At 44.1% G+C, this 12,801-nt stretch overlaps 1 protein-coding gene across 1 annotated transcript in view; it reads left to right on the forward strand.

Moving 5' to 3' along the window:
* Positions 1 to 11,219, forward strand: part of Psmd11 (proteasome 26S subunit, non-ATPase 11) — a 59,139-nt gene extending 47,920 nt beyond the window's left edge. The window contains exons 7-14 of the mRNA XM_004664579.3: positions 2,654 to 2,798; positions 4,365 to 4,425; positions 6,691 to 6,753; positions 9,508 to 9,633; positions 10,092 to 10,127; positions 10,372 to 10,423; positions 10,690 to 10,832; positions 10,952 to 11,219. Of these exons, the coding sequence (XP_004664636.1) occupies positions 2,654 to 2,798; positions 4,365 to 4,425; positions 6,691 to 6,753; positions 9,508 to 9,633; positions 10,092 to 10,127; positions 10,372 to 10,423; positions 10,690 to 10,832 (626 nt within the window). The 3' untranslated portion in view covers positions 10,952 to 11,219. The remainder of the gene's footprint in view (positions 1 to 2,653; positions 2,799 to 4,364; positions 4,426 to 6,690; positions 6,754 to 9,507; positions 9,634 to 10,091; positions 10,128 to 10,371; positions 10,424 to 10,689; positions 10,833 to 10,951) is intronic.
* The last annotated feature ends 1,582 nt before the right edge of the window (positions 11,220 to 12,801 follow it).

Consider the following 12,801-nt stretch of genomic DNA (forward strand, 5'->3'; position numbering starts at 1 on the left):
GAAGCCTAAGGACCCTGGTTCGAGGCTCGGTTCCCCAGGTCCCACATTAGCCAGATGCACAAGGGGGCACATGCGTCTGGAGTTCGTTTGCAGTGGCTGGAAGCCCTGGCGCACCCATTCTCTCTCTCTTCCTCTGTCTGTCTTTCTCTGTGTCTGTCGCTCTCAAATAAATAAATAAACAAAAAATATTTTAAAAATATTTAATTTATTTGAATGAGAGAGAGGAAGAGAGAATGGACGTGCCAGGACCTCTAGCCAGTGCAAATGAATTCCAGACACATGTGCCACTTTGTGCATCTGGCTTACGTGGGTTCTGGGGAATCAAACCTGGGTCCTTAGGCTTCACAGGCAAGTACCTTAACTGCTAAGCCACCTCTCCAGCCCTTGTCATTCTTAAGTCATGAAGGCATATTTCCTACCAGATTGAGCTTAAGAGCCTTGTCAGTGTATTTGTCCTCTTGGTGTTTGACACATGGCAGGCTCTGTTGTTTGTGTTGCATGACTGATGGTCTAGTTTTTTTGCTTTTTTTTTTTTAAAGTATTTATATATATATATTTAAATTTGTGATAACACACACACACACACAGAATGGGCATACCAAGGCCTCTTGCCACTGCAAGTGAACCCCAGATGCACATGCTATTTTGTGCATCTAGCTTTATGTGGGTGCTGGGAAATTGAATCTGGGCCAGCAGGCTTTGCATGACAGTGCCTTTAAATTTGTGAGTGCCTTAACTCCTGATCCATTTCTTCAGCCCTAGGATTTTTTTTTTTATTTAAGATTTATTTATATATTTATATATATATTTACTTATTTATTTGAGAGGGAGAAAGGGAGGGATGGAGGGAGAGCGAGAGAGAGAATATGTATGCACCAGGGCTTCCAGCCACTGCAAACAGACTAGATGTATGCGCCACTGTGTACATCTGGCTTACATGGGTCCTGGAGAATTGAACTGAGGTCCTTTGTTTTTGTAGGCGAGCACCTTAATCACTAATCCATCTCTCCAGCCCACCTAGTTTTTTGTTTTTTGTTTTTTTTTTTTTTTTTGGTTTTTTGTTTTTAAGAATAAACATTTTTAAAAAAAATCTAGAGAAAGAGGGAGAATTGTCATGGCAGGGCCTCAGCCATGGTAGTTGAACTCCAGATGCTTGCGCCACCTAGTGCTAGTACTAATGTGGTCACTTTGGGCCTTTTTCTCCCTCCCTCCCGCCCTCCCACCCTCTTTCCTTTTTGAGACAGTGTCCTGTATAACCTAGACTTCTGCCTCAAACTCCTGAGTACTTTGATTACTGGTATGCACCCGGATGTGTGCCTGGCTCATTCTTTCTTTCTTTTCCCCCTTTCCCCCCTTTTTTTCCGTAGGCTTATTTTGAGTTTAGCTTATTCTATCTACATTTTATACTGGGAGGTAGGGGAAAAAAGGGATATACCTCATTTTATATATGTGTGTGTGTGTGTGTGTGTGTGTGTTAGAAAAAAATTTTTTGAGAGGTCCTCCTTTGCTGTAGAGAGGGGGCCATTTTCCTCAAAGCGTTTCTAGTTATCTGTACTAGGAAATAGAATTTGATTTCTCTAGCCTCCAGGTGGGAGGCTTTGATAGAGTCAAAGGGCTGACTTCACTCAGGTTAAATAAGTTCTAAGTTTTCAGCTTCTCTGCCATGTGACACAGGCTTGCTGCAGGTGTGTTCAAACATTTCTTGGGATCATGTTTAAGCAGCTCCATCCTCTTACTCTCTTGTTCTAAACACTTTGTGAAGTGTGTGGGGAAGCACTGTGGTAAGCAAGTGGAGGGATCTGAGGTCTTTTAACTTTACAAAGGACCAGATCAGAATTTGAGCTAGTAGAGAATTTTAAAGCTCACATATCCCTCAAGGTAGAAATAACTAATTTTTATGTTGTCCCAAGTAATAGTATAGGTTGGGAGTTTAGGTTCAGTCCAAGTTAAGATCACCAGGAGCAACCTAACTTACAGTGGTGGGTTAGTGAGGTGACCTTTGGTGTCTGCCCAAAGAGCACTGCTCCTAGGTCTATGGATTTGGCATCACATGAAATGCTACTGCTTGCATGTAGGCAAAAGCACATCCATAAAAGTGTCAAATATTTGAATGATAATAACATGTTGGGGTTCTTTACCATCACGAAAGCTGTTTCAGTATAAAAATGCCAAGCTCAGCTAGGCTTGGTGGTACACTCCTTTAATCCCAGCACTCAGGAGACAGAGGCAGGAGGATCACTATGAGTTCAAGACCAGTTTGGGACTGGAGAGAGAGAGAGAGCTTGTAATGTTTGGGTCAGCTCTCTGACCTGCACAGGTAAGGTCACAGAGACCTTTTCCAGTGGCTGCAATGAAACTAGGATGGTAGTGAGAAGCATGGGAGAAAGATGATACACTGTCTTGTTTAGGATTCCCTCTTGAGTTGGTTCTCTAACTTCTTTGAGATTTAATACAGTAATATTAAATAGTGAGGCCAGAGACCAAGGTTCTTCTCTCAGCTCTTTTAAGTTGGCTGTGACTTAGGGTAGGTCCTTTTTCCTTTCTTGACCTCATCAGTAAGTTGATGTGGTTGGAGTAAATTTCTAAGGGTCTTTCCAGCTCTTTTATGGTTCTTCGATTTTATGATTCTTACTCCTTTCTTTTCAATGCCCAGGTATTATCCATGCAGCAGAGGAGAAGGACTGGAAAACTGCATACTCATACTTCTATGAGGCATTTGAGGGCTATGACTCCATTGATAGCCCCAAGGCCATCACATCTCTGAAGTACATGTTGCTGTGCAAAATCATGCTCAACACGTAGGTGCCCATTAACTGGAATAATAATAGCTGTGTGCCGTGGCAGAGATGGCTTGGTCAGGGAGTTTGGCCAGTTACAGTTGCAATTGTGGCTGCAGCTATAGCTGGTTGAGGTAGAGTGGGGCGGGGGGCAGTCAGTGGTGTTCCATGGCACCTTGGCTGTTCTTCTTTCAGACCTGGGGAGGTAGATTTTAGAAATTCCCTTTCTTGGGAATTTTCTTGGAGAATTCTCTTTATTATTCAAATATTGTGTCTTCATAGGTGCTGAGCACAGGAAATAGCTGATAGGCCAGTGGGTAGCCAACTAAGCCACCCAGAATGGGGGGGGTGGTATAGGGCTGAGAAGATGTTTGCAAAAGTATGACAGTTTATAAAGAATACTATCAAATTCTATTGGGAATAAGTAAAATATTCATTAAGTGCAAATCTCTGGATTCCATAGGATCTTTTATTTTTGGTGGTGCTAGGGATTGGGCTCAGGTCCTCACACATGCTAGGTAAGTACTCTTAACAACTGAGCTTTATCCCCAAATCAGATTTTTTTAGCTGAGGTTTTCCAGGCTCACCTGGAATTCTCTATGTCATCTCAGGTGGCCTCGAACTCATGGTGATCCTCCTACCTCTGCCTCCCAAGTGCTGGGGTTAAAGATGCGCACTACCATGCCCAGCCTAAGGTTGCCTTTTAAAAAATATTTTTAAAATTATTATTATTATTATTTTGTTGTTGTTGTTTTTGTTTTTCCGAGGTAGGGTCTCACTCTAGCTCAGGCTGACCTGGAACTCACTATGTAGTCTCAGGGTGTCCTTGAACTCATGGGGATCCTCCTACCTCTGCCTCCCGAGTGCTGGGATTAAAGGCGTATGCCACCAGACCTGGCTCAAAATATTTTATTGTTATTTATTTATTTGACAGAGAAAGTGGGAGGGCGGGAGGGAGAGAGATAATGAGAATGTGTGCGCCAGGGCCTCCAGCCACTGCAGACGAACTCCAGACGCGTGCGTTCCCTTGTCCATCTGGCTAACGTGGGTCCTGGGGAATCGAACCTGGGTCCTTTGGCTTTGCAGGCAAATGCCTTGACTGCTATAAGGTTGCCTTTTAATAAGACCTGTCATGCTGGAATTTGACTTACATTTGTTGTTCTGCCTGTTGTTTTGATTGCTTTTGTTAGGCTCAGGCCATGTGTGCGTGCATGTTAGGGCCTTGCTATAGTCCACATTGATCTGGAATTCACTATGTAGTCTCAGGCTAGCCTTGAACTCACAGTGATCCTCCTACCTCTGTCTCCTGAGTGCTGGGATTAGAGGTGTGCACCACCACACCCAGCTAGGCTTTCTTTTTAAACTTCAGTAGCTTTTAACTTTTCATTGCTAGTTTTGGCCTGGAGTGAAGAAAACTTTCTGCATTGTTTGGGGCATATGAGTTTAGAGATTTGGCTGGAATTTTTTTTTTTTCTTTGTACAGATTTACAGTGGAATTCTGGTAAAAATTCTACCTAAACTTATGGTTAGACTCATAATGTCCTGGAGCAATTGACTAACTATATCTTTTTTTTTTTTCTTTCCTAGCCCAGAGGATGTCCAGGCTTTGGTGAGCGGGAAGCTTGCACTTCGATATGCAGGGAGGCAGGTAGGGAATACCATGACTGCAGTTCTGTGCTGAGGTACCAGCCTATGTAAGATTCTTGAGAACAGCACTCTTCAGGTCTCCATTCTACTCTTTTCTCCACTCCTTCTTCAAGCTCGCTCAGTGGGTTTCCTGTACTGTTAAGTTCTTGGCCTTGAAAGTCAGTTTTGAGTGCTCTTAGGACATCAGGAGGTTTGAGGGACTTAGCAAAAATAAATGATAGCATTTTTCTGAGTTAGGCTTCATTTTACTTGGCCAGAAGGGCTATCTACCACAAGCCTGATTTGCAGATTTAACATATGAAGAGTATGACGTCTTTTTTTTTTTAATATTTTTTTTTGTTCATTCTTTATTTATTTATTTGAGAGCAACAGACACAAAGAGAAAGACAGATAGAGGGAGAGAGAGAGAATGGGCGCGCCAGGGCTTCCAGCCGCTGCAAACGAACTCCAGATGCGTGCGCCCCCTTGTGCATCTGGCTAACGTGGGACCTGGGGAACCGAGCCTCGAACCAGGGTCCATAGGCTTCATAGGCGAGCGCTTAACCGCTAAGCCATCTCTCCAGCCCGAGTATGACATCTTGATTTTCTGAATCAGAAGCCTCTTAGGACTGGCACATATACCTGAGAGAGGTCACAATACTTGGTGCATCACCTAGCTCTTGAGACCTACCTAAGTGTTTCTTAGTTTACTGCTTTTCCATTTGTGCCTTGAATTTTGTTTATGGTTTTAGAAAAGGCCCTTGATGGTTGGTGAGCCTTTTGTAGTATGCTAATACCTGAGTAGGTATGTGTGACATCTGTGCAAAGATGATGTCTCGGGTGTCTGTACTGTCCTCTCTTTGTACTTTGCTTGACTATCACTAGTTACATAAAAGTAGTCATTCTGGATTTCAAATGTAGTTGCCACTAAACAGCAGATTGGTCATCTCAGTACATTGTAGGACTGTCCTCAAAAGATGATTTTTTTCTTTCTTTACAAGTGGCCTTAATTGGCTTTACATAAGCAAAAGTTTCAGGACAGTCCTAATTTTGACCTCAAGAATATTGGTTATTACTATAGTGAAATGCACTATTTTTGCAAAAACTAAAGTTGAGCTGGGCATGGTGGCCCATGCCTTTAATCTCAGCACTTGGGAGGCAGAGGTAGGAGGATCACCGTGAGTTTGAGTCTAGCCTGAGACTACATAGTGAATTCCAGGTCAGCCTGGGCTAGAGTGAGACCCTACCTTGAAACATATGCCCCCCAAAACAAACAAACAAACAAACAAACAAACAACTAGAGGTGAGACAGAGTCAGATATGGCCAGTTTTTAGGACAAGGTCAGGTAGGTAAGAAGTGGTAGACCTGGTCTTTGAACTTGAGTTGTTATCTGGTTCTAAGTTCCAGGACTTCCACATTCTGACATTTGTTTTGTCTGTAGGACAAATGCTGGGCACACTGTGCTCATGATAGTCATCTACATTTACTCTGCTGCATATGACATGCCATCCTTATTGAAGTGCATAGTCTGGCACCAAGGAGCGCCTGCTGCTGCTTTGCACCCTTCAGTTTCCCATCCCAGTAGGAGTCAGGCTGCTTTAGAGATGAGCGTGGTAGGTTCTTGCTGAGTGGAGGCTTGATAGTTTGGTAACTGTCTTTTTAAAACAAGGTTAGATATGGCCCTTAGTCATTGTACTTTGAACTTCAGCACTCCATAGGCGTATTCAGGTATAATAAGTAGACTGTTTATGCTTGAATCCCAATGTAGCAGACCTTATTCAACATCTTGTATCAAAGCTAGCAGAGGAAATTCCCCTCCCCCCCCCTCCCCCGAGGTAGGGTCTCACTCTAGCTCACTATGTAGTCTCAGGCTGCCTTGGACTCATAGCAATCCTCCTACCTCTGCCTCCCAAGTGCTGGGATTAAAGGTGTGCGCCACCATGCCCAGCCAGAGGAAATCTTTTTAAAACCCAAGTATCATCAGGTTTGAGAACAGAAGGTGTTGGGTGAAATGATAGTTCTCTTTGTCTTTTTCCCTTTTAGCTTAGCGTCTCTAGAGAATCTATATCCAAATCTATCCTTTTGGGCAACTTGTGTTTAAGTTACTTCATCTCATCGGAAGCTGGTTGCCACACAGTACTACTCATTACTTTCCGCTTTTGTTCTCTTAGACTCTGAGAAAGGGTGATGGTGGGATGGGCTCTTCCCTAGAGAAGGAAGAGCCTGTGAGACCTTGGGTCATAAGCATGCAGGATAGATCACTTCATGATTTCTTTTTATTTTCAGACAGAAGCATTAAAATGTGTGGCTCAAGCTAGCAAGAACAGGTCGCTGGCAGATTTTGAAAAGGCAAGTATGGTATTTGGAGTAGTTAGGGGAGAAGGTACATTTAGGTACTTTTTCCCCTTCTGTGTATGTGTGATGTGCGTGCATGTGTACATGTGTTCATGTATGTGTGTGTGTGCTTGTGTCAAGGCTAGAAGTTGACGTCGGGTGTCTTCTTTAGTTGCTCTGCTCCTTACTTACTGAAAAAGCGTCTCTTTTGAACCGAGAGCGTACCAGTTTTGCAGTCTAGCTAGCCAGCTTAATAAGGGGTGGACTGCCATGTCTGTGTGGCATTGATGTGTATGCTAGTTCAATCTCAGGTACTAATGCTTGCATGGCCAACTGAGCTCTTGCTCTAGCCCTTAGGGAATAACAAAATTATATGTATATATATTTGGGGGACTTATATATATATACTTATTTATTTGCAAATGAACTTCAGATGTATGCACTACCTTGTGCATCTGGCTACATGGGTCCTGGTGAGTCGAACCAGGAACCTTTGGTTTTGCAGGCAAATGCCTTAACTGCTAAGCCATCTCTCCAGTCCCTCATATCTTTTTTTAAATGATCTAGTAAGTTTCATTAGGGTTGCTTATAGGATCCTGGTTAAGGTAGTATTTATAAGAGCATGGGCTCCTTAACAGTGGCTACCCCGCTGAAGAAAATGTCTGAAAAGAGATTTTTTTCTCTTTTTTAAAGTGGTTTAAAAATTATTATTAAAGATATTTTTATTTATTTACTTGAGAAGAGAGATGGAGAGAATGGGTGCACCATGGCTTCCTGCCTTTGCAAATGAACTTGACACATGCGCCACTTTGTGCATCTGGCCTTACATGGGTTCTAGGAAATTGAATCCAGGCTGTCAGGCTTTGCAGGCAAGTGACTTTAACCACCAAGCCATCTCTCCAGCTCCATTTTTTCTTTCTTTTAAAATTTTATTAGATATTGACATACTTAGTTTGTAAAGAACACATGTTGGGACCATCCTTTACCTCTCTGCCCACTTTCCAAAGAGGCACACCTCACTGGGGATGCAGGTCAACCCCATGGGGATTGAGGGTCATGCATTGTGGGGCCAGCAGTCAGTTATAGGGGAGAGGCAATGTCTCTACATTCCAATTTGTGGCTGTAACAATCTTTCTGCCTCTTCTGCAAAATTCCCTGAGACATGTTGGGTGCATTTTAAGTCTACTTCAGTGATGGGCTCTTAGGAGCCTTCAGATCTCTGGTTTGGTAGGTGTTGAGTGTCCTCTGTGTCTGTCTCCTTCACCCTTGTGCTGATACCAGGTTCACCGAGAAAGCAGCACTCTTGATCATTTCCCTAATTCTTGTGTGGTTTCAGCTGGGGTCAGGCTGAAGTGCCTGGGTTGTTTATCTCTTCAGGTCCTGCTCCATTCCAAAAAAAGAAGCAGATTCTCTCCCGGCCACACTTGCCTTGTACACTATCTAGTGCAAGGATCCCGGACCAGGACATTTTTTTTAAGGCAGAGTCTCATTCTAGCCCAAGCTGGCCTAGACCTTACTCTGTTGCTCAGGCTGGCCTCAAATGCATGATGATCCTATTTTAGCTTTTTGAGTACTGTGATTAAAGATATGTGCCACCACCTAGCTTGAAAGAAGTGTGCCCATTTGGCCTGAAAGCAACTTCCTCAGGATAATGTTCTAGATTTTCTTTTGCTCATTAGGAAGATTCAGAATGAGCAGAAGACTTCCTCAAGCCTGAGGATGAGACTTATGTAGTCTTTGAACCTCTCTAGATCTAGAATAAAAACCAGTGTGGATAGGACCAGGCAGTGTGGCTCTGTAACCATCTCCAGAATTCATCTTCTTGGAGTGAGGGGAGAGGTTCTTGCCTATCATCCCTTATTGGCACCATTTGTCTGCTTCTTTTTCTTGTTTTGGTCTGCTTCTTCCAACACTTCAGAGTAGAGCTAACATTAGGCTGGGACTTGAACCATCACTAAAGACAACTGCATCATGTACGTGAATATAGTACAGATCATTTTATCCCAAAAGTGGGTGTTTGATGAAACGTTTGTGTGTGTGTGTGTGTGTGTGTGTGTGTGTGTGTAAGAGTGGAGAGAGAGAGAGAAAGAGAAATAATATGAGCTGGCATGCCAGGGCCTCAGCCACTACATTTGAACTCCAGTTGCTTGTACCTAGTGCACATTTTTGTGACCTTGCACTTGCATCACCTCTGTGTGTCTGGCTTACGTGGGATCTAGAGAGATTGAACATGGGTCCTTAGGCTTTGCAGGGAAACACCCTAACAGCTAAGCCATCTCTCCAGTCCTGATGGAACACTTGTATTCCAAGTGGTTCCTTGTAACAGGATTCTGTGTTCAGATAATTTGGAAACTAGACCCAAACAGAACTAGTTACTTTTTCTTTTCATTTCTAAGTTATATTATTCGGAGACTCCTCAGAAAAATCCCAAGAGCTAATTGTAGGATCAACATTTCCCATTATTTATCTCCAGAATTCTTTGAAATACATGTTCAAAAATTCTCATGCAGCTAATTTGGTTCTTAGAGCTTCTCGTGGGGCCTATCTGATTGGAACTACTGCCACGAGAATTATGGATAGAAAGGTGGCCACTTCACAGTTCAGATCTTGCTTTTCCTTTTCTTTTGCTGTCTGTCCTGTCTTTTCTTTCATCTTCCCAAATCTCTAGTACTTCAGTCAACCGTGTGGATTCCTCAGGAGCTAGGGGCAGGACAAGTGTGACTTTAAAGTGCATCTCTGTGCTAGTCTCTGTACTGACTCTTTGTGCAGGCCCTGACAGACTACCGGGCCGAGCTCCGGGACGACCCAATCATCAGCACACATCTGGCCAAGCTGTATGACAACTTATTGGAGCAAAACCTCATCCGGGTTATTGAGCCTTTCTCTCGAGTACAGGTAAGAACCCTTCTGGACATTCTCACTATAGCTACTTCCCTCCTCATATCTGTCCAAAATGGGAACTCACTTTCAAGGATATATCTTCCTGGAGGGTATATCTTCCTGAAAGGTATAACTTCCTGGGTAAGAGGCGTCCAAGGGCTTGGGCAGCGATTCAAGGAGAAGGATGCTGGTGGCGTAGAAGCTTGTGAGGTCTCCCCCCGCCCCCTGCTTGCTTTTGTAGTGTAGTCACTGTGCATGTGGTAAATGTTTTTGGTATGCTCTGTGGGACAGGAGTGTTATTGTGTGTAGTAATGAAAGGCAAGGATGGGGGCAGGGAGCAAGAGCGCTAAGCATGGCCCAGGAGATCTGCGCTTTTAGAGACACAGCAGTTCTCTGTCCCCAGCCTCCATATTGGTGGGAAAAGAAAAAGTAAAATCTTTTCAGTGTTGGTGTTTCTCTGTGTTTCCTTTTAGATTGAACACATATCTAGCCTCATCAAACTCTCCAAGGTAAGGAGTTCTCAGGCCATCTAAGGGTAGGAGGGAGGAGTTATGGAAGGGCTGCATTTGCACCTGACTGGCCCAATTGGAAAGTTCCAAACTTTCTCTGGGGATCAGGCAACATGGGTCCAGAGTAAGATGCATTATTGCCAGTTTGTTTCAATCCAAGACCTCCTTCTTGCAAAGTTCACATGTCAGGGTGTTTTCTGCATAGTGGTTATTGGTCCCTTTAATCATGTGCTTTGATTTTTAGGCCGACGTGGAAAGGAAATTATCACAGATGATTCTTGACAAGAAGTTTCATGGTGAGTAACTGTCACAGGCAAGGGGCTGGCTGTGATGGTTGTGACATTGAGACAGTTGAAGAAGTTTGTTGTTAAAAGTGGGTGTTTTGCTTCTCCTGAGGGTCCCCTGGGATCCTGGCTCCTCTTCTGTATGTAATAAACATCTAGGAGTGGAAAATAGGAGTTCTGTTTTTCTTTTCTGGAGAAAGTAGGCAGTCTGGGAGACTACTTCAGCTGCTTTTATATTGACCCTTCTTTTACCTGGCTTGTCCTTGTGTTTCTTGCAGGGATTTTGGACCAGGGGGAGGGCGTCTTGATTATTTTTGATGAACCCCCAGTAGATAAAACTTATGAAGCTGCTCTGGAAACCATTCAGAACATGAGTAAAGTAGTGGATTCCCTCTACAACAAAGCCAAGAAACTGACATAGGTGAGTGCCGGCCCGGGCGGCCCAGGGCCGGGCAGCGCTGTCTTCTGCCTGTCAAGACTGAAAGCCTCCCCTGGTGTCCTCGCAGCTTCCCATTGACACTGCTCTGTCTTCTCTTGCAGAGTTGGATCTGTAGCGGTCCTTTGGAGAGTGTGTGTGGCGGGAGAGTGAAACCTTGGGGGAAAATGCTAGGAGATTCTTTTTTCTTTCTGTTCTACTTTTCGCTCGGAAAGTTTTTAATCCTCATTTGGTGCATCTGTATCCCAGCCGATAGGTGGGCCAGTTCTCATGTAATCTTTACTGGCCCAACATGGGAGCGGGGAAATTGCTTAAAAAAAAAAGAAAAAGAAAAAAAAAAGATTCTAAATAAAAGGAAAAAGGCTTACACTACCTAAAGCTGTGCTCTCTGCCTCCTGGGAGAGGGCCGCAAAGCCAGGCACCCCGCCAACCACTGGGGTCCCAATCCATCTGCTGGGCGTCACCACTCCTCTTCTTCAGAATTGGGTGTTTGCTGACCATCAAGAGCAACGACTTTTTATTCTGTTTGTACTGAACCAAAACAAACAACTGTATAGACTGCTGTTTTCTTTTTTTATTTGAAATGAGGCGTTTCGGTGTTCTCTCCCTGCCATGTGGCTTGTCTGCCCTTCCTTGCTGACATCCGCTCCAGCAGACTAGCCGGAGGCCCCGCTGCGCAGCCGACCCCGCGCCGCAGCACTGCTCGACTCTGCTCTGACCTGTGAAAGAATGGGGACGAGGCCAGGAGCTATGTCCACCACAGCCGCACGGGCGCAGTGTGGGCCCTCAGCCCCCAGGGGGCCTGCTGTGCATGTGGCTTTTTTAACACAGTAACTAGATTAGACATCAGTGTTTTAACTTTCCCTCCTCTCTCCCTTCCCTTCTCCTCCCGGAGACCTTCCTCCTTTTCCCCTCTAGAGGAGTTGGGCTGTCTAAACTCCATCTGCTTCTCTCCCTCTCCCACTCCTCTCTCCTGCTGTCAGATGGATTTATTCCTTTTTAAAGCAGTGAACATTGGAAATGAGACTGTGGGTTGTTTTTTTTTTTAATTTAAATTTTCCTTGTTGGGTTTTCGAGTAACCTCACGTCCCCTTCCCAGGAGCTCCATTAATTGACCTCTTAGAGCTCACGGATGGGGGCAGAGCACTGTATCTCAGCATGCTTTGTTTTCTGATGCGATTACACAGCGAGGCTTTCAGGCCTTGTGGGCAGGTCGGCGTCTGCTCCTTTGCTGTGCTCCGCTCTCTTGTCTTCTTTCATCTCCTCTTTCTCTTTTCCTCTCCCACTTCTCCTGCCTCCCTTTCTCTTCCTTTACCTTTCTCACATTATCCTTCCAGGTTTTCGTAATAAATTTATATTTTGTAAAAGGATTTTGTTGTACCAGGTTTCGCATCTTCACTTAATCTGACTGGCTTTCATTTCATTTTCCTCTCCAAAATCAGGTTTTTGTTCTTAACCATCTTTTCTCCCATCATGTCCAGTCACTGTTTTGGTTTTGGCACCATCAATATCAAATGTACAAACGGTTCTTGCTAACCAACACCAGGTATATCTGATGTTCAGATGAGTTCCAATAAAAATATTTTTTTTTTCAAAAGTGTCTTTTCTTGAGTGGTGGAGGGCCAGTTTCCAAGCACGTTCAAACATCTGTTACCTCATTTGATTAATGGGAGTCTTGGAGCTGAATTGGGAGTCCAAATTGGAGGCTTTTGGCAGGACAGTTGACCTGTGAGGAATGAAGTCAGAAATGGAGTTCAGATATCTTTTTGCAGGCAGAACTATCCAGTGAGAACGTGTGGGTTTGGGATGTAACCCTCCAAGCCTGTCTGGTCTGTGCCATGAGGGTGGTGACTCTGTGGTAGGTGGTGATGATGTGAGGATTGTATGAAATACTGGAAGTGAAAATTATTTAGTTTCCTTTCATAAGCTTCAAAAGCAGCCATTTTCGTAGGGT

This window comes from Jaculus jaculus, chromosome 9 (genome assembly GCF_020740685.1).
Source record: "Jaculus jaculus isolate mJacJac1 chromosome 9, mJacJac1.mat.Y.cur, whole genome shotgun sequence".
NCBI lineage: Eukaryota > Metazoa > Chordata > Mammalia > Rodentia > Dipodidae > Jaculus > Jaculus jaculus.